At 43.7% G+C, this 23759-nt stretch overlaps 1 protein-coding gene across 1 annotated transcript in view; it reads right to left on the reverse strand.

Annotated features, from left to right (window-relative positions):
* Nucleotides 1–23759, reverse strand: part of LOC124009583 (calsyntenin-2-like) — a 305367-nt gene that overhangs the window by 55262 nt on the left and 226346 nt on the right. Inside the window, exons 6-8 of the mRNA XM_046321501.1 lie at nt 19197–19382; nt 17303–17560; nt 16168–16289 (exon numbers count right to left, since the gene is read on the reverse strand). Of these exons, the coding sequence (XP_046177457.1) occupies nt 16168–16289; nt 17303–17560; nt 19197–19382 (566 nt within the window). The remainder of the gene's footprint in view (nt 1–16167; nt 16290–17302; nt 17561–19196; nt 19383–23759) is intronic.

Consider the following 23759-nt stretch of genomic DNA (forward strand, 5'->3'; position numbering starts at 1 on the left):
GGAATGGATACTTCCCATGGTGACACAGCACTATACTGTGTACCACATGATCAAGGGCCCCATATTCTGTTTACTGTCTGCAACAAGAAAGACAGAGATATCATAGGAAAACATACACACTTACATGGCAGGCACAGAGAGAATAAAAACTGTTGGATCGCTTAGCTAAAACGCACAAGCCTGGAAAGTAGTTTTTTATCCTCTTATGTTTGTTGTGTAGTAAATCTTTCCATTTTTCATTGTTGTATTCGTTTTTTCCTGTGAAGCACATGGTGTTGCATCCCATGTCTGAAATAAAGCTCGATTTGATATGAAGTGTTGAAAGTTGTGGCTTTAAGTTCTGAACATCTAAAACCAGGAGCTAATATCATCCAAATCCCTCTTTTAGCTTAAGATAAAGTTAGCATAGTGATGTAGCATGTAGCCTTTTCCCCATGTTCCCTCAGTTTGTCTCCTGTCCCCCGTTTGCCTGGCAGATGTTTTGTGGAGTCTTTGTGTTGACTTGAGAGGTTGTTTACCAAAGCAACTGAGTCTTCCACCTGGATGCCCTTGTCTTAGTTATAGCAGCCTCACAGGAGAAAAGAGCATTGGGTTGGAGAAAAATTGCCCTCCTTTAAACTATAGCAAACAATTCAATGGCGCCTAGCTATCATAGACACAGTGCTGCATAGAGTACTGATAGTGGGATGCTCAGTTTCTTGTACAATCTCTGAAAACTACACACAGACTCACAGGCAGACACAGGTGCGCAAATGGACACGTGTGCACACACACACACACACACACGCACGCACGCGCGCACACCTTCCACAATCATAATCTACCTGGTGTGCAGTAACTCCAGAGACCTTGACTTAATTACAGTGTTTTTCTTAATCGTTTCTGTATGCACATACATTATTGTACAGAAGGTCCCACAGCTATACGATTAGGAAAAGATACATATCTACACGATTAGGGAGTCGGAGAGTGGAGGTGGAGCGATGCCGATACAACATTTTCCATTGGCTTATCTTGAATCATCCCAACAGTAGCTTATGTTAGTTGAAGACTTGATCTGTTAATACTACATCGTGGGCATTCTACAGAACTTGAGTTTACACCAGCCTGATATTCTAGTAAGCTATTTGTTTGCTTCAGATGGTTTTATACCTGTGCAATAACACTGTAATTAAGGACAATACTGTATGACCATGTTGTGAAATGAGTCATTTCATTGTTCTGTAATTGTATAGTCATGGAGTAAACAGTTTGCATTCTTACACATTTTAAATACACTAGTATATGGTCTATATAAAGTAGTTGAAGGTTATGGTTGCGTCACAATATCTGCACTTGTTCACTTATGGATTTGAAAGGAAATGAATGGTATATGGAAACTCCCTCGAGCCCATGTCTAAACAATTCCAATGTTTTGATATGTTGGGGGAGTAGTGAACGCGTGAACACTTCAGGAGGAATGAGAGAATATTGGGATGCAACCTATGTATTGAGAGAGTACACTGAGAGAAAATGTAACCCCCCAAATTGCCCCTCTGCGCTTCAGAGACAAAAAAGCACACAATGAATAAATGAACAAAAACTACCACTACAATAATTTTGCCTGACACATTTTTATCATGATTGACTAAAGTACACAAGTAAATGATCCTACCTTAGGTTCCTCCGCAACAAAGCACGGCCAAATAATTGTTCTTTATTCATTTACAGTATATTCATCTTTGAAGAAAATTACACCTAGTTTTCTATATCAAACACTCTGTTAGTTATCTGTCATATTGACATTTTCACACAGATAGGCTGTGTTGTACTGAAATAATGGCTTTCACAGTAATTTACTTCAATGACTTTCTGAACCATAAACGCAGAAGAAAGACGAGGTGGGCCATTACTCTGGATAGATTATCCAGTGTGTGTGTGTGTCTGTGTTTGTCCATGTGTGTGGTATCTCCTATCCTCTTATCTCCTGCTGTGGGGAGAGGAGTGGAGGTAGTGGGACACAGGTAATCAGGATAACGAGATATGAAGAGCCACTGCAATGACCTCTTACTGCAGCAGTAATCATAGTCCATCACCTGGAGAAAAACACTCCGAACCAAGCCCCATCGGGGACGCACACACACACACACAGAGCGAGCGAGCTAACAACTGCAGGAGATAAGAGGCGGTATTAGAACACAGTACATACAAACAATGAGAGATGGCTCTCAAAGAAAAGCTAATGCTCTACTGCTGTTTGTCTATCTGAGGAAAAACTCAGTGAGACAGACATGACTGGAATAGTCATTTAGCAACACAACACTGCCCAAGCAGAAAATTAATAGCTGCTCACTTTTAAACCTTAAGTTAAATTAGCAAGAAAGCAGCATTGTCTAATGGGTAACATATTGACTGTTTAACAAAAATACAACTTTCTTCCCCTAGCCCTGTACCATAATAAAAATGCATATATTCGAAGAGCCAACGTTATCGGTGGGCCTTAGAAGGCTTGGCCCGCCCTACTGTACCTCCTTGCCTGTCCAAATCAAATCTAAAAATATTGACAATTATAATAAATATAACTATTTCAATAAATACAAATGTTTGGGGTAATTTTACACAATTTTTCTCACAAATTTGAAGTTGCGATCTTGTCTCATCGCTGCAACTCCGCAACGGGCTCGCGAGGGATCGAGACATGCGTCCACTGAAACACAACCCGCCAGGCCTGCTTCATGACATAATGATGGCTTAACTCAGAAGCCACACCATTGTGTCGGAGGAAACACCCTTTTGACTAACGACCCGAAGGCAGCTTGCAGGCGTCCAGACCGCCACAAGGAGTCTCTAGAACATGATGACCTGGCCAAACCCTCCCCTAAGCCAGAGAACGCTGGGTCATTTATGCGCCGCCCTTATGGGACTCCTAGTTATGGGATCGAACCCCAGGCTGTAGTGGTGCCTCAGCACGGCGATGCAGTGCTTTAGACCTTTGTGTCTCTCGGAGGCCTATTCATAATTTATTTAACCGAGACGCGCGCCGACAGAAATTGTCATTGTCAGATAAAGCATCCGAGCAAGCGAAACATCAATGTCTCAGTACGTGTAGCCAATGTAGCTCATTGCTGTCTGGACTAAAAGAGTATGACATTCTCTTTTCTTGCCAGACCGCATCAGATACGTGGGGCTACACATTGTAAGACAGAAGGGCACTGTTTCGGTCGACCGGATGCTATTTTTGACTAACGTGCGAAGATAACCTACTTTTTTGAAGTGATTTGTTTTGCAATCAGATGGAAACATCATGACTGGTTGTGTTCATGTCACATTAAAAGGTAGTCTAATACATGCTCACAGTTGTTACTATAAATCCCACAATAGAACCACTAAAGCAGTCATTTCGACTGCTCATGAATGAATTTTTTATTACTCTGCCATTTTTAAAGTCAAGCCCCCCCTCCGTCCTTGACTTTTCCTAAATAAGTCTATAATGCACACTGGCATTGTTAGAACCTTAATATCACATACAGAACTGGTACTCAAATAAAATAAAATTGTATTGGTCACATACACGTATTTATCAGATGTTATTGCGGGTGTAGAGAAATGCTTGTCAAACTAGCTCTGAGAGTGCAGTAATATTTAACAAATAATATCTATCAATTTCACAACATATACCCAATACACACAAATCGAAGTAAAATAATGGAATTAAGAATATATAAATATATGGAGGAGCAATGTCAGAGCGGCATAAACTAAGATACTGTAGAATAACAGTAGAAATGTATATAGGCAGCAGCCTCTAATGTGCTAGTAATGGCTATTTAACAATCTGATGGCCTTGAGAAAAAAGCTGTTTTTCAGTCTCTCGGTCCCAGCTTTGATGCACCTTTACTGACCTCATCTTCTGGATGATAGCGGGGTGAACAGGCATTGGCGCCAAAGAACGTTTTACATTCTCCCAACCAATTGTGCTATTTTGTTAGTTTTTTTGTGCTTTTTGTGTAACTTATTTTTGTACTTATTTTGTACATAATGTTGCTGCTGGACATCAGAACAGCGATTACTCACCGCAGACTGGAAGAAACTACTGCTTTCACTGGAACAGGCACAGATCCCTGTAAGTTGCTTGAAGAAATTACGCAGGACAAGGGGTCGCAGATCGGTCTGCCTTCTGAGAATCCGTAGGCGAGCAAGTAAACTCCCACTGCCATCTGTTCTTCTTGCTAACGTGCAATCATTGGAAGATAAAATTGATGTCCTACGATTAAGATTATCCTACCAACGGGACATTAAAAACTGTAATATCTTATGTTGCACCGAGACGTGGCTGAACGACGATACGGTAATATAGAGCTGACGGGATTTTCCATGCACCGGCAGGACAGAGAAGCTACCTCTAGTAAGAAGATAGGTGGGGCTGTGTCTATTTCTCAATAAGTTGGTGCGCAATGTCTAATATTAAATCATTCTCAAGGTATTGTTTGACTGAGGTAGAGTACCTTAAGATAAGCTGTAGACCACACGATCTACCGAGAGAGTTCTCTCTATATTACTCATAGCCATCTATTTACCACCACAGAATGAAGCTGGCACTAAGACCGCTCTCAACCAACTCTATAAGACCATAAGCAAAGAAGAAAATGCTCACCAAGAAAAGGCGCTCCTAGTGGCCGGGGACTTTAATGCAGGCAAACTTTAATCAGTTTTACCAAATTTTTACCAGCATGTCACATGTGCAACCAGAGGGAAATAAATCCTAGACCACCTTTACTCCACACACAGAGATGCATACAAAGCTCTCCTCCGCCCTACATTTGGCAAATCTGGCCATAATTCTATCCTCCTGATTCCTGCTTACAAGCAAAACGAAGGCAGGAAGTATCAGTAACTTGCTCATCAATATGCAAGTGGTCAGATGACGTGGATGTTACACTCCATGACTGTTTTGCTAGCACATACTGGAATATGTCCCGGGATTCATCCAATGGCATTGAGGAGTACACCATGACATCGCCCCACAGTGACCGTACGTACATATCCCAACCAGAAACCATGTATTACAGGCAACATCCACATCGAGCTAAAGGCCCGAGCTGCCTCTTTCAAGGAGCGGGACACTAATCCGGACACTAATAAGAAATCCCGCTATGCCCTCAGGCTAACCATCAAACAAGCAAAGCGGCAATACAGGATTAAGATTTAATCCTACTACACCGGCTCTGATGCTCATTGGATGTGGCAGGGCTTAAAAACTATTAAGGACTACAAAGGGAAACCCAGACGCGAGCTGACCAGTGACGCGAGCCTACCAGATGAGCTAAAAGCCTTTTATCCTTTTATGCTCGCTTCGAGGCAAGCAACACTGAAGCATACATGAGAGCACCAGCTGTTCTGGATGACTGTGTGATAATGCTCTCGGTAGACCAAAACCAAAACCTTTAAACAGGTCAACATCCACTAAGCCGCAGAGCCTGACGGATTACCAGGACATGTACTCAAAGCATGCGCGGACAAACTGTCAAGTGATGTCACTTGACAGTTTGACACCTCTTGACTCCTCTCCCTGACCGAGTCTGTAATACCTACATGTTTCAAGCAGACCACCATAGTCCCTGTGCCCAAGGAAGCGAAGGTAACCTGCCTAAAGGACGAGCACTCACATCGGTAGCCATGAAGTTCTTTGAAAGGCTGGTCATGGCTCACATCAACAGCATCCTCCCGGACACCCTAGACCCACTCCAATTCGCATACCGCCCCAACAGATCCACAGATGACGCAATCTCAATCGCACTACACACTGCCCTTTCACACCTGGACTAAAGGAACACCTATGTGAGAATGCTGTTCATTGACTACAGCTCAGCGTTCAACACCATAGTACCATCCAAGCTCATCATTAAGCTTGAGGCCCTGGGTCTGAACTCCATCCTGTGTATCTGGGTCCTGGACTTCCTGATGGGCCGCCCCCAGGTGGTGAAGGTAGGAAACACATCAGTGACAAACTTAAATGGTTCACCCACACAGACAGTGTGATGAAGAAGGCACAATAATGCCTCTTCAACCTCAGGAGGCTGAAGAAATTTAGCTTGGCACCTTAAAGACTCACAACCCTTTACCGATGCACAATTGAGATGGGCTTTCCTCAATTCTATGTGCTTTCCTCTGACACCGCCTATTATATAGGTCCTGGATGGCAGGAAGTTTGGCTCCAGTAATGTACTGGGCCATATGCACTACACTCTGTAGCGCCTTACGGTCAGATGCCGAGCAGTTGCCATACCAGGTGGTGATGCAACCGGTCAGGATGGTCTTTATGGTGCAGCTGTAGAACTTTTTGAGGATCTGTGGACCAATGCCAAATATTTTCAGTCTGCTGAGGGGGAAAAGGTTTTGTCTTTCCCTCTTCACGACTGTCTTGGTATGTTAGGATTATGATAGTTCGTTGGTGATGTGTACAACTAGGAACTTGTAACTCTCGACCCGCTCCACTACAGCCCCGTCAATGTTAATGGGGGTCTGTTCAGCCCGCCTTTTCCAGTAGTCCATGATCATCTCTGTTGTCTAGCTCACATTGAGGGAGATGTTGTTGTCCTGGCACCACACTGCCAGTTGTCTGACCTCCTCCCTATAGGCCTACCATCGTTGTTGGTGATCAGACCTACCACTGTTGTGTGGTCAGCAAACTTAATGATGGTGTTGGAGACGTGTTTGGCCACGCAATCATGGGTGAACAGGGAGTACAGGAGGGGACTAAGTACACACCCCTGAGGGGCCCCCGTGTTAAGGATCAGCGTGGCAGACGCGTTGTTGCCTACTCTTACCACCTGGGGGCGGTCCGTCAGGAAGTCCCGGATCCAGTTCCAGAGTGAGGTGTTCAGTCCCAGGATCCTTAGCTTAGTGATGAGCTTTGTGGGCACTATGGTGTTGAACGCTGAGCTGTAGTCAATGAACAGCATTCTCACATAGGTATTCCTCTTGTCCAGATGGGATAGGGGAGTATGCAGTGCGATGGGGATTGCATCGTCTGTCGATCTATTGGGGCGGTAAGCAAATTGAAGTGGTAAGGTGGAGGTGATATGATGCTTGACTAGTCTCTCAAAGCACTTCATGATGACAGAAGTGAGTGCTACGTGGTCATTTAGTTCAGTTAGCTTTGCTTTCTTGGGTATAGGAACAATGATGGCCATGGTGCTGCCATCCTGTTAGAAGATTATTTTATTACAATGGTTAAATTGGATTTTCATTGTGTTCAATGGTGTTATTTGCCCCCTAGTGGCGCTTTCTGGTACTTAGAAAGACAACGCAAACGAAAGAAGCAGCTACAAACAACGCTACGGTGCAGGTCTTTCAATGTAGTTATTTCTTGTCACGCTTCAGCCTTGGAAAAATATTTGTTTGTAAGTTCGATTCAAGCATTTAGCTAATGATGATAATCTTGTTATTGATAGAGTTTCTTACATATCAATGTTGGTTGCATTTACTCACAAATTGCAATGCCTTTTGTGTATGTCGTTAGCTGTATTACTTTGCTCATGCGTCATGCAAACGAATTGTAAAATATACAATACTGTAGTTTTGTTACTGTTTTTAGTGTAATATGCTTTGTTACTCTACATAGATGGTTATACATTATTAGAGTAATGAAAGGAGCAATTACCATATGGTTAACAATTAGCTATATGGTTTGGCATCATGCCAGATGCATGGTACCTTAGCGCGTGCTTTGTATTTATGCAACTTCAAATGTTTAATGTACATCTACAGTATGTCGGTAGTATGTCGGTGTGAATTGAACACTAAAGTATATTCTTTTCTGTATTTTGCAGTTTCACAACATAAACGTTTCAATATATTCATTCAAGAAAAGTCACGCCTTGGGAGTTTTATTGAAGACTTAGTTGTTAGCTATCTGTCTAGTTTTGCATGGGAACGCAACTCAAGGGCAGAATAGTGAAAAAACATCATCACAGCGGGCTCAAGCACAAGAATAACTGCACACGGTGGTTATGTTTCTACGTTCATCAGCCAACAAAGCGTCTTATCCTAGGGAAGACCAGCAGTCTACGATGCAACAACCAGAGCCAGGTGTTCAACAGAGAGAGATGGAAGAGCCTCTTCAGCACATTGGGACCAAGTCTCAATCTACAAGATCAAGGTCATCAAAACAGTCAAGCAGATCCTCAACGGCGAGTTCTGCAGCCGTCAAAGCACGCGCCAAGGCGGAGGCAGCACGCGCACAAGTCTCTTATGCTGAGAAGGAAGCTTCTGTGATGAAGCAAAAGGCCAGCTTGTTGAAGCAAAAGGCAGAAATAGAGGCCAGCTTGTTGAAGCAAAAGGCAGAAACAGAGAAGCAAAAAGCTGACCTCGAGGCAAGTTTATATGTTCTCCAAGTTGAGAGAACAGCTGCTGCTGCATTGGCTGAAGCTGCAGCCTTTGAAGAAGTTGTAGGATCAGAACGCAGAGAGCTTCGCAAAGAACTAGACACCGGGACACAGCCCTTAAGTCCAGTCCAACGTACATGTGAGTACGTACAACAACATGCTAGGCCCTACTTTGCTGAACTTCCATTTGAAGTGGAGAAACAAGAGCTTAGTGTTGACCCAGCTACATGCCATAATCCAGTAAGTAGCAAACAACAGAACATGAGCAGAGACTCTCCGTTCAAAAGAAATGAACAGCAGCATGGTGGAAATGGAAAGCAAGCCCACTTCCAGTCACACACACACACAACTTCCCTGAGTCACAAGTGGCACCAGACCTCACCAAGTACCTCCTACGACGTGAGATGGTGAGTTCAGGACTCCTGAAGTTTGATGATCGCCCTGAAAATTATTGGGCATGGAAAGTATCCTTTCTCAATGCGACCAGAGACTTGAATTTATCAGCCAGGGAAGAGTTAGATCTAATTACCAAGTGGCTAGGGGCAGAGTCGTCTGAGCAAGCAAACAGAATTAGATCTGTCCATATTTTCAACGCAACAGCAGGGCTTAACATGGTCTGGCAACGACTAGAAGAGTGCTATGGTACACCCGAAGTGATCGAGAATGCACTGTTGAAGAAAATTGATGATTTTCCAAAACTGGCTAACAAAGACAATCACAAACTAAGAGAACTAGGTGACATTCTTCTCGAACTGGAGTGTGCTAAAGTAGAAGGGTACCTTCCAGGCCTCGCTTATCTGGACACATCTCGGGGGGTAAACCCTATTGTAGAGAAACTTCCATTCAGTTTACAAGAAAAATGGATAGCACAGGGATCCAAATATAAGGAGGACTATCGGGTAGCATTCCCACCATTCTCGTTCTTCTCGAGATTCATCAGGAACCAGGCGAAAATTAGAAATGACCCCAGCTTCACCCTCTACACCTCAACTAACCAGGTGTCCATGAAAAGTGAGAAACCTGCCAGGTACAGCAGCAAGACACCTGTGACTGTATACAAGACAGATGTGTCATCTGAGGCTTCAGACCACCAAACCAAACCCAGTAAGACAAAGGTTGAAAACCCTGACCGTCACTGCCCAATACATAACAAGCCTCATCCTCTTAAAAAGTGTCGTGGGTTTAGATACAAAACTCTAGATGAGCGCAAATCATATCTCAAAGACAATGGCATTTGTTTCCGATGTTGTGGGTCAACACAGCACAGGGCTAAAGACTGTAAGGTTTCAATCAAGTGCTCTGAGTGCGACAGCGACAGGCATCTTGCTGCTCTGCATCCAGGCCCAGCCCCTACAAATACATACACCGCTACAGCAGAGACAGATAATGGCGGGGAGCAAGGTGACGATGCTCTTCTATCTGTCACCTCAAAGTGTACAGAGATCTGTGGTGAGGCAGTCAATCCAAGATCATGTTCAAAAATATGCTTAGTCAAAGCTTATCCGGCTGGGAAAAGAGAGAAAGCTGTCAAAATGTATGTAGTGCTTGATGAACAAAGTAACAAATCTCTGGCCAAGACAGTTTTTCAGTTTCTTCAACATCAATGACAACTCTGCTCCATACACCATGAAGACGTGTTCTGGGGTAACAGAGACTTCAGGCAGGAGAGCCGTCAACTTCATGGTGGAGTCTATAGATGGACACATGCAGCTCACTCTCCCTACTCTGATAGAGTGTGATATGATGCCAGACGATAGGATGGAGATTCCCTCCCCCGACATTGCGTATCATCATCCCCATCTGCAACCAGTTATGGACAGAATTCCAGCTGTGGACCCAGACGCTCCCATCCTCCTGCTCTTAGGACGAGACATCTTAAGGGTACACAAGGTACGAGAGCAAATCAATGGGCCCCACGACACTCCTTATGCACAGCGACTCGACCTCGGGTGGGTCATTGTGGGTGAGGTCTGTCTGGGAACGGCTCACCGACCAGCCAATGTTAACGTGTTCAGGACAAACATACTTCAAAATGGTCGCACATCCTATCTGAGCCCTTGTCCTGACATCATCCAGGTAAAAGAGAACTACAACAGCGTAGCTCAGAAACACATCTCTCCCTCTACAGTGCACTCGAGAGATCCAAGCACAACTGTGAACACAGACAGCCTGGGATGTTCCGTGTCCGACAAAACACAAGACGATGATAAACCAGCACCATCAGTGGAGGACAAAGCCTTCTTGGACATTATGGACAAACAGGTTTTCCAGGATGATGGAAACAACTGGGTGGCTCCACTACCCTTTCGCCCCAATAGACGTCGCCTTCCTAATAACAGGGAGCAGGCCATGAACCGTCTCACATCACTTCGCAGGACTTTAGACAAAAAGCCTGACATGAAGGGTCATTTTATTGACTTCATGCAAAAGATGCTGGATAACGACCAAGCCGAACCTTCACAGCCACTAGAGGGAGACAAAGAACGTTGGTATCTGCCCATATTTGGTGTTTACCATCCACAAAAGCCTGAACAAATACGAGTAGTATTTGACTCCAGTGCGAAGTGTCAAGGCGTGTCACTTAACGATGTTCTGCTCAGTGGTCCAGACTTAAACAACACACTCTTGGGTGTCCTAATACGTTTCCGCAAGGATTGCATTGCACTAACAGCAGATGTGCAACAAATGTTTTACTGTTTTGGTGTACGTGAGGATCACAGAGATTACTTAAGGTTTCTCTGGTATGAAGACAACAACCCAGATAGAAACACAACTGAGTACAGGATGAAAGTCCATGTATTTGGGAACAGCCCTTCAACAGCCGTAGCCATCTACTGCATGAGACGAGCAGCGCTACAGGGTGAGAAGGAACACGGGTCAGAACCCAAGCAATATGTAGTGAGGAACTTCTACGTCGATGATGGTCTGACATCAGTAGCTACTACAGAAGAAGCTATCAATATTCTAAGAAAAACACAAGCAATGTTGGCGGAGTCCAACATGAAACTACACAAGATTGCATCCAATAGCAAAACAGTTATGGAAGCCTTCCCTATGGAGGACTGTGCAAAAGACTTAAAAGATCTGGACCTAGGAGTGGATCCTCTCCCCTTTCAACGGAGCCTGGGACTTTCCTGGAACCTGGAAACAGACAGCTTCTCATTCCAGGTGTCCCACAATGAGAAGCCTTTTACTCGGAGAGGCATCCTGTCCACAGTGAATAGTCTTTATGACCCCCTTGGGTTTGTGGCTCCAATAACAATGCAAGGTAAAGCCTTAATCAGAGAACTCTCTTCTGATCAGAGTGAGTGGGATGCCCCTCTTCCCACAGGAAAAGAAGAGAAATGGAAAATGTGGAAGGAATCTTTGATGGAGTTGGAACATATGAATTTACAGCGGACCTACATCCCAGTCTCCTTGTCTACCACTCAAAGAAGAGAGCTACACATCTTCTCGGATGCCTCTACAGTAGCCATAGGAGCGGTAGCCTACCTGAGAGTTATTGACTCGAAAGGTCAATGCCATGTTGGATTTGTCATGGGGAAATCAAAATTTTGCCCCTCGTCCGGCCCACACTATCCCACGCCTAGAACTGTGTGCGGCCTTGCTAGCTGTTGAGATGTATGAACTGATCAAAGACGAAATTGACATTGATATACATGCAGCCAAGTTCTACACAGACAGTAAGATAGTTCTCGGTTACATCCACAATGTCACCAAAAGATTCTATGTTTATGTTGCCAATAGGATAACTCGCATCAGGAAGTCTACCCATCCAGATCAGTTGTGCTATATAAACACTGGCAGCAATCCAGCAGACCATGCAACCAGGCCCATACTTGCTGCGCTCTTAAAACACACTAGTTGGTTCTCAGGTCCACCGTTCCTGACCCAAACAAACTCGAGTAAGCCTGAGAACATCAATTTTGACCTTGTAGAGCCTCACACAGATGCAGAGATTCGACCAGACGTCACTGTCTTTGCCTCTAAAGTTTCTGGAGCTCAACTCGGCTCTCATCGCTTTGAGAGGTTCTCAAGCTGGAAAACTCTCAATCGAGCCACAGCACGACTCATTCATGTTGCAAGATCCTTCCATGAAGGTGCAGACAACACCAGCTGCAGAGGCTGGCATGACTGTAATAAACCATGCGGTACAAGTGAGTTGTCACAAGCCAAAACAGCAATCATTCACTGTGTGCAACATGAAGCCTTCAGAGAGGAATTCAAATGCATTGAAAAAGGAAAAGAGTTCCCAAAGCAAAGTACACTCAAAAAGCTGAACCCAGTGATTGATGAGGATGGGTTGCTGAGGGTGGGAGGCCGCTTATCCTCCGCCGACATTTTACAAGACGAAAAACATCCTCTCATCATCCCACGGACACATCATGTTGCCACTCTGCTGGTAAGACATTATCACGAGCAAGTGGCTCACCAAGGCCGTCATTTTTCAGATGGAGCTATTCGAGCAGCAGGCTTCTGGATTATTGGGAGCAAACGTCTGGTTTCTGGTGTCATTCACAAGTGTGTCACCTGCCGCAAGGTTAGAGGGAGGCTAGTTGACCAAAAAATGGCTGACTTGCCTGCAGACAGACTCACATCTGAACCACCATTCACCAGCGTTGGACTTGATGTGTTTGGACCATGGAATGTCATAACTCGTCGCACTAGAGGTGGTAGTGCAGACTCCAAGCGCTGGGCGGTGCTCTTTACATGTATGTCTACTAGAGCAGTCCATATCGAGCTTATCGAATCTATGTCCACATCCAGCTTCATCAACGCACTGAGGCGTTTTTTCGCTATCCGTGGTCCAGCAAAAGTGCTAAGGTCTGATCGAGGTACAAACTTTATAGGTGCCTGCAGGGAACTGGGTATCGACACAAATGACTCAGAACTGACTAAATACCTCTCAGATAAGGGATGTACTTGGATATTTAATCCTCCACACTCGTCTCATATGGGTGGTTCTTGGGAGAGACTCATTGGGGTTGCCAGACGTATTCTTGATGCTATGCTGTTTCAGACGGGATCCACTCATCTCACACATGAGGTCTTGAGCACTCTTATGTCTGAAGTTATGGCAATAATCAATGCGAGACCCTTAGTGTCAGTATCAACCGACCCTGACATGCCTACCATTCTCACACCCTCAATGTTACTTACACAAAAGACCAGCGCTACCTCAGCCCCTTCCGGATACTTCAGCATGAACGACCTTCATGGAAAACAGTGGAAGCAAGTCCAGTGTCTCGCTGACACCTTTTGGAAAAGGTGGAGACAGGAGTACCTGACAACGCTGCAGAGACGCAGAAAATGGACAGCAGAAAAGCCAAATGTAAAAGTGGGAGATGTTGTTTTATTGAAAGACAGTCAGGCACACAGAAATGACTGGCCAGTCGGGCTTGTGGTAAAAACCTTTCCCAGTACTGACAAAAAGGTTAGGAAAGTAGAACTAAAAATTGTCAAGCAAGGAGCTGCTAAGGTGTTTCTGAGACCAATCTCAGAGATTGTTGTTCTTCTTTCTGAAGCATCCTAGAGACAAAAGATAAAAATAGAAAGGACGTTTGTTTCTTGATATGTTTTATTTAATAGTGGCACAATTTCATTATACCAGGCGGGGAGTGTGCTGCCATCCTGTTAGAAGATAACAGATTATTTTATTACAATGGTTAAATTGGATTTTCATTGTGTTCAATGGTGTTATTTGCCCCCTAGTGGCGCTTTCTGGTACTTAGAAAGACAACGCAAACGAAAGAAGCAGCTACAAACAACGCTACGGTGCAGGTCTTTCAATGTAGTTATTTCTTGTCACGCTTCAGCCTTGGAAAAATATTTGTTTGTAAGTTCGATTCAAGTATTTAGCTAATGATGATAATCTTGTTATTGATAGAGTTTCTTACATATCAATGTTGGTTGCATTTACTCACAAATTGCAATGCCTTTTGTGTATGTCGTTAGCTGTATTACTTTGCTCATGCGTCATGCAAACGAATTGTAAAATATACAATACTGTAGTTTTGTTACTGTTTTTAGTGTAATATGCTTTGTTATTCTACATAGATGGTTATACATTATTAGAGTAATGAAAGGAGCAATTACCATATGGTTAACAATTAGCTATATGGTTTGGCATCATGCCAGATGCATGGTACCTTAGCGCGTGCTTTGTATTTATGCAACTTCAAATGTTTAATGTACATCTACAGTATGTCGGTAGTATGTCGGTGTGAATTGAACACTAAAGTATATTCTTTTCTGTATTTTGCAGTTTCACAACATAAACGTTTCAATATATTAATTCAAGAAAAGTCACGCCTTGGGAGTTTTATTGAAGACTTAGTTGTTAGCTATCTGTCTAGTTTTGCATGGGAACGCAACTCAAGGGCAGAATAGCCATCTTGATGTATGTGGGGACAGCAGACTGGGATAGGGAGAGATTGAACATGTCCATGAACATACCAGCCAGCTAGGGATGCCATCTGGGCCGGCAGCCTTGCGAGGGTTAACATGCTTAAATGTCTTACTCACTTCGGGCCATGGAGAAGGAGAGCCCATAGTCCTTGGTAGCGGGCCGTGTCAATTGCACTGTGTTATCCTCAAAGCGGGCGAAGAAGGTGTTTAGCTTGTTTAGCTTATAGGAGGGCAGGTCATTTTTTTATATGGTTTTCCCCGTTGCCCCTCCTTCTCTCGACAGCAGGGCCTGCTCCCCTCCTCCCAATAGTTGACGATAGATGCCGTGCCCAGTTCATAATCACCCTGATAATTGGCTCGAAAGTGAACCTAAACTATACCGAAACTAATTTCACACATACAATAACAGATTACATAAATAAAGTATGATGAGGGAGAATGGATGAGTTGATGAGCAAGGGGAAACAAATGATGCATAATTATGTAATCACCAATTGCGAATCAAGAACAGTGCGGGCCATTCTATGGCATTGATTGATTCTAATTCTAATGTCAAAATGTTATGTACTCTGTTATCAGTCTACTCTGGCCTACTTGTAGTACACGGTGAGAGCGTGAGTCATTTACAATGGCAAGAAGACCAAGACCAATGGATGCTGCGTTAGTGTTGCTACAAAATCTGAATGAAAACGTCTCAGATGGTGTGGAAGAAATGAATCAGGATGACATCGCCCGATGAGTATTCTTCTGATTCTGAGCCTCAACCTGAACCTACACCTCTGAGGCCTAAGTGCAAAAAAAAGACAGAACTGTGTGCAGTGAGCAGGTGCCCACGCCACCACCAAATGGAACGGTGAGACCGGAGAGAGGACGGCACCGTTTGGAATAGAACAAGCTGGTGAGAATTCCACGGGCTATTATCTGCATAAAATGTCCTCACTGAGATAGTAGGACCTACATCTCAAGCAAGAAACAGAAAATAGGCAAACGCAACTCAACTGCTGTCGTTGTTTACGCTATGCTCCAACTGACAATGGACTTTTTGACTGCTGTCATATTAACATTTCTATTCACTATGCCATTATTTCTTTTGTGATGATTTTCACTATTATCAAGCACACACGTTGTCACCATTTGAAAATGCGTCTTGATGATTCCAACACCAATGCTTTCTGTTTCATAGTTGTAACAATATATATAAACAAATTAAAGTGTTCAATATATCCACATAGGAGGTCCAGTGGGGGAAAAAACGTGCCCCGTGTGAAAATCAAATGCCCCTCCAACCGGTTCATTCTGGAGCCGGCCCTAATTCTAAGCAGTATGCTAGTATAGACAATGGAACAGTGGAGGTTCTCCTGGGTCAAAAGTCAGAGGTCATAGGTCAGCTTACCTGCTCCAGTTTCCAGTGGAACTCTGCAGGGCGGAAGGTGTCAACCTGGGTGAAGTCTCTCCTGAGCAGGAAAACCAGACGGCAGTTGTGGACGTACAGGGAGTAGTGGTGCCGGTTCATCTCTGTAGAAGGATATGGGTATGTTACAGAAAACTGGCAATTACAGGCTTATAACATTCATAAACGTTTGAGTTAAGATAACTTCCTTATCTAGCCAGAACAGAATAGAGATATCCTGTATTCTCATTCACAGAAAAACATAGACATTCTAGACGGTACACTGCATAAAATAAAATTAATATTTCAAGATATTCAACCAAAAAAAGCAATTTTCCACAATTAAGAGTGAAAATAAATGATGTTATACAAATGCTCTGCTAAAGTGGTATCTAAAATTATATCTGTCATTATGGACAAGGGAGCTTATTGGTGCAAAATGTCCTGTAAATGCTATTGACGTGTGCCACTTTGAATTATACCCTGCCACTTCACGAGGCAGCTCAATAAATGTCACAAGCTCCCTGTGCCATTGTGACATTGTGAAAGGCCCTGTGGGACGCTAATGAGGTGTGTGACTTCACAGCTTTTCTCTCATGGTGGCACTTTTCATCATAACCCCCCCCCCCCCCCCCCCCTGTGCTTTTCCTTGGAGTCGCTGGGGTTACACACAGGGCTGTTTTGGCCGTGCATATTGATGGACTCTCTTTTTCGCTCAGTGTGAGAGGAGGGCTCGATGGAATCAATAAGAGCCTGTCAGGCCGCCTGTCTCCAGTCACACCTTCACAGCTCCACTTAGTCTGAAACTAGAAGTGGTCGACAGATGACAAAACAACCTCTGGATTTACGTGACTACGCAACCTCCACTCCAGATTGGGCACAAAAATGTTCCTTATGTTCCACGTTGGAGCCAACTGTCTTCACATTGGAAGCTCCTTTCTTACACCTTACATTGAACAATAAATAGTAGCTGGAATAGTGGCTATTGCTTTGATTCTCTCTTAAAATCTTGTGACAGAAGATAAATAGCCTCAATTTGGGCAATAGCTCCACCACCGCACCACCAGAAAATCATGCTTTGAATAACAATGAACTAGGATGGATCAAATCCCACAAATGAACCTCTTCCTGGTCTCACCGGTCTTGTCAGAGTTGCAGAGCAAGGTCTCCTTCTCAGCCCTCAGACCGGGGCTGGGCCCATGCTTCATCCACGTGGCGATGGTGAACTGGTCAGTCAGGTTCTGTGGAACCACCCGCTCCGGCACGTTGGAGGCCTGCCGCCCGTCGAAGCGGAAGATGAGGTCACTATCCCGCCCACTGTCTGTCAGCAGCGAGGCCGTCCAATTGGTGGAAGCGCTGGGGGCTGGGAGGAGGTCCGTGCTGCCGGACGCCGCACCTGGAGGACCAATTAAAGATGAGAACAGTCCGTGGGTGACATTTTGACACATGAAAAGTGACACAAAGGTTGAAAGGAGACTGATACTTGTAACGTTTGAGTTGGAAGATACCTAAAAACCTCTAATCCCACGATGTCCATGCAGGGTGTCGTACGGGAGATAAGATGCTGAACTGTTGCAGAACAGTCTTCGTTGGGAAAGGTATTTGACATCTGTCTATTTCTCACCACATCGTCACCCTCTCCATGTCACACAAGAGTTGACAGTATGAATCTAACGAGCGATGAATGACCCTGTATGTTAAGACACTTGTTTCTGTCCCCGAAATCCACACCCCGCCCCACCCCTTTGAAGAAACAGGCCAGCTCTTTTAAAACTATGCCACATTCAAGCCTGTCAATCGATAGGGACGCATAAATCTATGCCCAGGCCTCTTTAAACTGTATCAGGGGTTTCACTGTGATCAGGAGGAGAGAGAAGTTGATGAGATTCAGTCTCATACTCTCACTCTGCACAGTTTTCAGAAGGCCTTGTCAAATCCGTGACCCCTGCCTTCTTTTCATATTATTATTTGTATTGACCAGCCCACGTCTGACCATGAAAGCTATGAATTATTCAAAATTCCAACCATTCTCTGCTTAGGAAATGAAGCCCTTTTTTTAAACCATTTTTTTTTGTTTGGACAAATTTTTCAAATTGAACACACGAAATGTTGTTGACCAAATTCAATTATCTTTAAAGTGGCTCTAGAAAATAACATGGTGGCCCTCTTGAGCAATCTCTGTGCGTTCTCTATTTATGTGTACCGGTATTTGTACTCTCACAGAAATCAATGTTGCTATTACAATTTGTTTTGTTGCATATTAGATAACGATTATGGAGCTTTGGAGAAGCTCCTGGCTTGCAAACGTTGCATACTAAAGGAGTAGGGAAAGACTTCTGCATCCAAATGAACATATCAAGTATGCAGGTGTAGCCATTACTCAAACACATAAAGACTTAGGCTCGAGTCGAACAATAAACTGTTATTGCTGCATATACATTTTTTTAAACCAACCATATCACGCTTCAGTTTTTCACTACAGGAAATAAAATCCAAGAAAGAAATATATAGAAAATCTGGGACAGTTCACATTTTCAACTCTTCACAATGAAAATGTTCACTTGAGCAGATTTCCTCCCAGAATTATTAATAACAATGATTCATAAGGTTGATCAAATATAGACATTTAATTTAGCATATGCTCTTATAGAGCAGGACTTTCACTGTGATCGTGAGGAGAGAGAAGTTAGGGTTAAGTGCCTTGCTCAAGGGCACAGGCAGATTTTTCACTTAGTCAGCACAGGGATTCAAACCAGCGACCTTTCAGTTACTGGCTCAACGCTCTTAACCGCTAGGCTACCTGTAGATTTACAAATTACAATGAAATGACTCAACGTGACAAAACATTAGAATTTAGAGTAGTTACAACCATTAATGAGTTGAGAGAAATAGAAACAACACACCCAATTGTCTCTATGACTTCACAAGTCATAAGTGTAATTAACGCATTACACAATGTGCAACAGAACACAGGATGAAATGTTATTAGAACATTTGATTATTTTATTTTCTCTCTTTCCCTTGTGGCTTACCACAGAGTTTCTGTAGGGACTTCTCAGAGTAGGTCTCTCGGTCGCAGCCCTTCCCAATGTGACTGGTCTGCAGCTCCACCATGGCTCTCACCGCCGACAGCGGGCCGTCACAAGTCTCAAGGTGCATCTTGGGAAACAGTTGCTTGCTTCCCGTTCCGGGCTCATAGTCCATTCGTTTGTTCCAGCCTGGGAGAACAGGAGAAATATATAGTTTATTATTCCCAATAGAACATGTATTTTTCCTAATAATTTTCCTAGTAATTCAGATGCCAAAACTGGCTTGATAGGGCATAACTGTACTGAAATATTGGATCACTATTGCGCTACTGTAGATACAAACATTTCTAAATAGAAAATTTAATTACTTCTGAAACAGTACTAAGAAATACAAATAATCACCTAGAAACGATAAATGCTTTCAACCACTGGCCAGGCTCTCCCACTGTTGTATTATTCACCATTTGCATGTTTGGTATTTCACTTTGGGTGAAGGTCAGACCCTTAGCCTGTTTTCAGCTCAGCATATTTTATCCTACAGCATCTTTCACTACTATAACCAGGCTAGCTCCAGCACAGAGCCAATGCTACAGAGGAAAAGGGTTCCACTGAATACCAGAGCCAGCCTCTGAATTTGAAAGCATCACGGAGCACTCCTCACTAAAGCTAAACAGGTGACAGATGACTTCACACACCAAGAAGCTTAAGGGGAAGTGAGGTTCTGACACAGGAGGCTATGCTATGCTAACTGCTAACCCACTGTGCTTGCTAATCCACACAATTGAGTGTTGGCAACACGTATGAACGGGGTCTGCTATCATGGTCTTCCATATCAAACCAATAACCCTTATCTGACACAAAAAGAAAGAAAGGCTGACCATTCTGAGTTTAAATGAAATCAGGTGTTAGGCAACTCAGTGGAATGTTTCTCCTGTAGCTAATGCTATAATTCTACAATGATCAACTTTGCTCTCAATGCTAATGAACATGCTAACACATCACCACAACGGGATTAATTTGATATGAATCACTGCCAAATTATGTCACAAACTAGATTGTGTTTACAGGTATCTCTATAACAATACTATTGAGTGGCAGACCAAGACCAGCTAACTACAGATAAAATATTTTAAATCAGAGAGTGTCTGTATCAAAAGGATGCATAGACCAGGTAGGGAGCCCCCAGACCTTTTCACACATCAATATGAGAGTATAAGAACTGGGGGGAATAGAATACGAAAATAAGTGAAACAGTAGAATAAGAAGAGTGGGGAAGTAAAATGAAAAAATAAGACGCTTTAAGTGCTGAGGCAATCGTCAGAAGAAGTCTACAGGGATGTTGATGGTTCTATACCAGATCAAAGTGATATGCCAGATTGCCAGGAAATGGCATAAAAATGCAAAAATGCGATGGGTGGCAAGAAGGATCTGCCACGATAGGTGACATATGACCAGAGAGATGGAGAGAACGGAACAGAGAGGGCGAGAGAAAGGTAGATGTAGTAAGAGAGAAAGGATGAGAGAGTTGGCAGAAAACGGAGAGCGCAAGAGGCGAATTAGAAGCTCAAGGAACTTGACAGCTCCAGTGCAGGAAGGCCTCACCTCCCCTCGACTTCGTCTGTCATCTTTGTCGCCCGTTTTACATTTCGATTACCCTCCATATGTATCTATGGTCCGCACCAGGCTTTCTTTATAGTCTAAGGGGCAGTTATAGCCATTTTATTGCTGTGTTTAGAGCGGAGATTTGACAGCTGTCGAGACTATTCCGTCATATATTCTAGGCCAAACATGCCCAGGGAGAGGCAGACAGAGAAATGACATGCCCAGGGAGAGGCAGACAGAGAAATGACATGCCCAGGGAGAGGCAGACAGAGAAATGACATGCCCAGGGAGAGGCAGACAGAGGAATGACATGCCCAGGGAGAGGCAGACAGAGAAATGACATGCCCAGGGAAAGGCAGACAGAGAAATGACATGCCCAGGGAGAGGCAGACAGGGTACTGACATGTCCAGGGAGAGGCAGACAGAGAAATGACATGCCCTGGGTGAGGCTGACAGAGAAATGACATGGTCAGGGAGAGTCAGACAGAGAAATGACATGTCCATGGAGAGGCAGACAGAGAAATGGCATGCCCAGGGAGAGGCAGACAGAGAAATGACATGCCCAGGGAGAGGCAGACAGAGAAATTACATGCCCAGGGAGAGGCAGACAGAAAAATGACATGCCCAGGGAGAGGCAGACAGAGAAATGACATGCCCAGGGAGAGGCAGACAGAGAAATGACATGCCCAGGGAGAGGCAGACAGAGAAAGGATGTTGTTAGAATGCTAGCACAGAAAAGGTACAGGATTTCACCTGTGATTTTAATGAAGAGTTATACTCATGTTGTATACTGAACCAAACTATAAATGCCACATGCAACAATTTCAAAGATTCGACCGAATTACAGTTCATAGAAGGAAATCAGTCAATTGAAACAAATAAATGAGGCTTTAATTTATGGATTTCACTGGGCAAATGGGCACAGCCATTTGGGAACCAGGCCCACGCACGGGGGAGCCAGGCCCAATCAATTACAATTAGTTTTTTTCCCCACAAAAGGGCTTAATAACTGACAGGAATATCCCCCCCCCCCCTCCCCCCACATCCCTCAGATGATCCTGCAGGTGAAGAAACCGGATGTGGAGGTCCTGGGCTGACGTGGACTGCAGTTGTGAGGTCGGTTGGACAAAATGCCAAAATTTCTAAAATGGTGTTTTAGGCGATGTATGGTAGAGAAATAAACATTCAATTCTCTGGCAACAGTTGTGTTGGACATTCCTGCAGTCAGCATGAGAATTGCACACTCCCTCAAAACTTGAGACTTTGTATTGTGTGACAAAACTGCACATTTTAGAGGGGCCTTTTATTGTCCCCAGCACAAGGTGCACCTGTGTAATGACCATGCTGTTTAATCAGCTTCTTGACATGCCACACCTGTCAGGTGGATGAATTATCTTGGCAAAGGAGAAATACTCACTAACAGGGATGTAAACAAATTTGTACACAACATTTTAGGGAGAAATAAGCTTTTTGTGCATAGGGAAAATGTATTTCAGCACATGAAACACGGGACCAACACTTTACATGTTGTGTTTATATTTTTTGTTCAGTATAGTTTTCTCTTTCTGAGGACAATACAATTATCTATCTGTCTGTCCGTCTGTCCGTCTATCTATCTAACCTGGTAATGAACATATACTGTGTTGGTGTTGTCTTGGAGACCATAGAAATCTTGCATGCACGATTTCAAATAGAGCTATAATTTCAATATACGTTTTATTCAATTACACAAGGCTTTTCTATTCAAGTACACAAGGCTTTTCTATTCAATTACACAAGGCTTTTCTGTTCAATGACACAAATCATACTCCAACACATTTCATTATCCGGTTACAAGGTCAAATAAATGACTTGATGGAATATATAGCCATGTAAGTCATGGGCATAATATGTTAACGCCTTATTACATCTTGTATTTATGATTATATATACCAAGATTAATGGCTACTAGCCTATGTGGGATTATGGCTGGAATGATTACACATTACGGCCCATTATGCAACATTTATGAGCTTCTTGTGAGTATAACGTGTTCATGTTTCTTATTGGTCTGAAGGGTACGACCAATGTCTCTCTTGCCACACTTTTCTGTACAGTACTTTGCAGCTGTATGTACCGTCTGTTGCCATGACTTTGAGGACTATTAGATATAGCTCTATTTGAGGGTGACATTTACAGTGAGTGTCTCATGGAGAGCTGCCCTTTAGTATCAAGCTACCCCCCCACTACTGTGTGAGCCTTCATTCAGGTAATGGAAAAACTCTGGCCCCATTTCAAGATACATTTCCAGCAAGAAGAATCACACACTGTCTTTAAATCTAAAATCCTTAATTGGTGTAACTGCCACGTCCATTTGGGATATTACAACAACAAACTGCAAACAACTAACAGCCCCCCCCCCCCCCCCCCGGACATCAATGTACGTGTGACAAAACAACAGAATATGTACCATTTAAAACATTTTCTTTTTATCACACTGCCTGACGCTCCTCAACCTTCGCTTCATCAACAATACCAAAATAACAAAGGCGCTTGGGAGAACTTTGCCAATGCTGACTCAACCTTTAAGGAATGGATAGATTTCTTGTAATTAGATGAAGTCGTCTTCCCATCCTTTCTTCTCGTGAAGTGGCCTAATGACGTCTTTGACAGGGAAGCAGTGGGGGACCCTGTCCGCTTGTGAAGGCTTTAACTGTGTGACTGCTACAGTGGTACGAGACAAGATCCAGTCAAGTTCCACCGGCTTTCCTTAAACAATGTTTTGTTCCCTCTTGGGGCTTTATTCTAAAACGGGATATGCTGTATTCCCCTCTTCCCTTCTCCACAGGGGCCCCTGACCTGGATTGCTCGGGTAAACAGAATCGAAGAGGACTGTACGATCCAGAGCAAGGAGTGTGATAGTGTAGTTATTAGCCCTCACAGGGATGATGAGAGCTCCTCTTTCTCTTAGAACACTACTGGGTC

The sequence above is a fragment of the Oncorhynchus gorbuscha genome, linkage group LG22 (genome assembly GCF_021184085.1).
Source record: "Oncorhynchus gorbuscha isolate QuinsamMale2020 ecotype Even-year linkage group LG22, OgorEven_v1.0, whole genome shotgun sequence".
Lineage (NCBI taxonomy): Eukaryota > Metazoa > Chordata > Actinopteri > Salmoniformes > Salmonidae > Oncorhynchus > Oncorhynchus gorbuscha.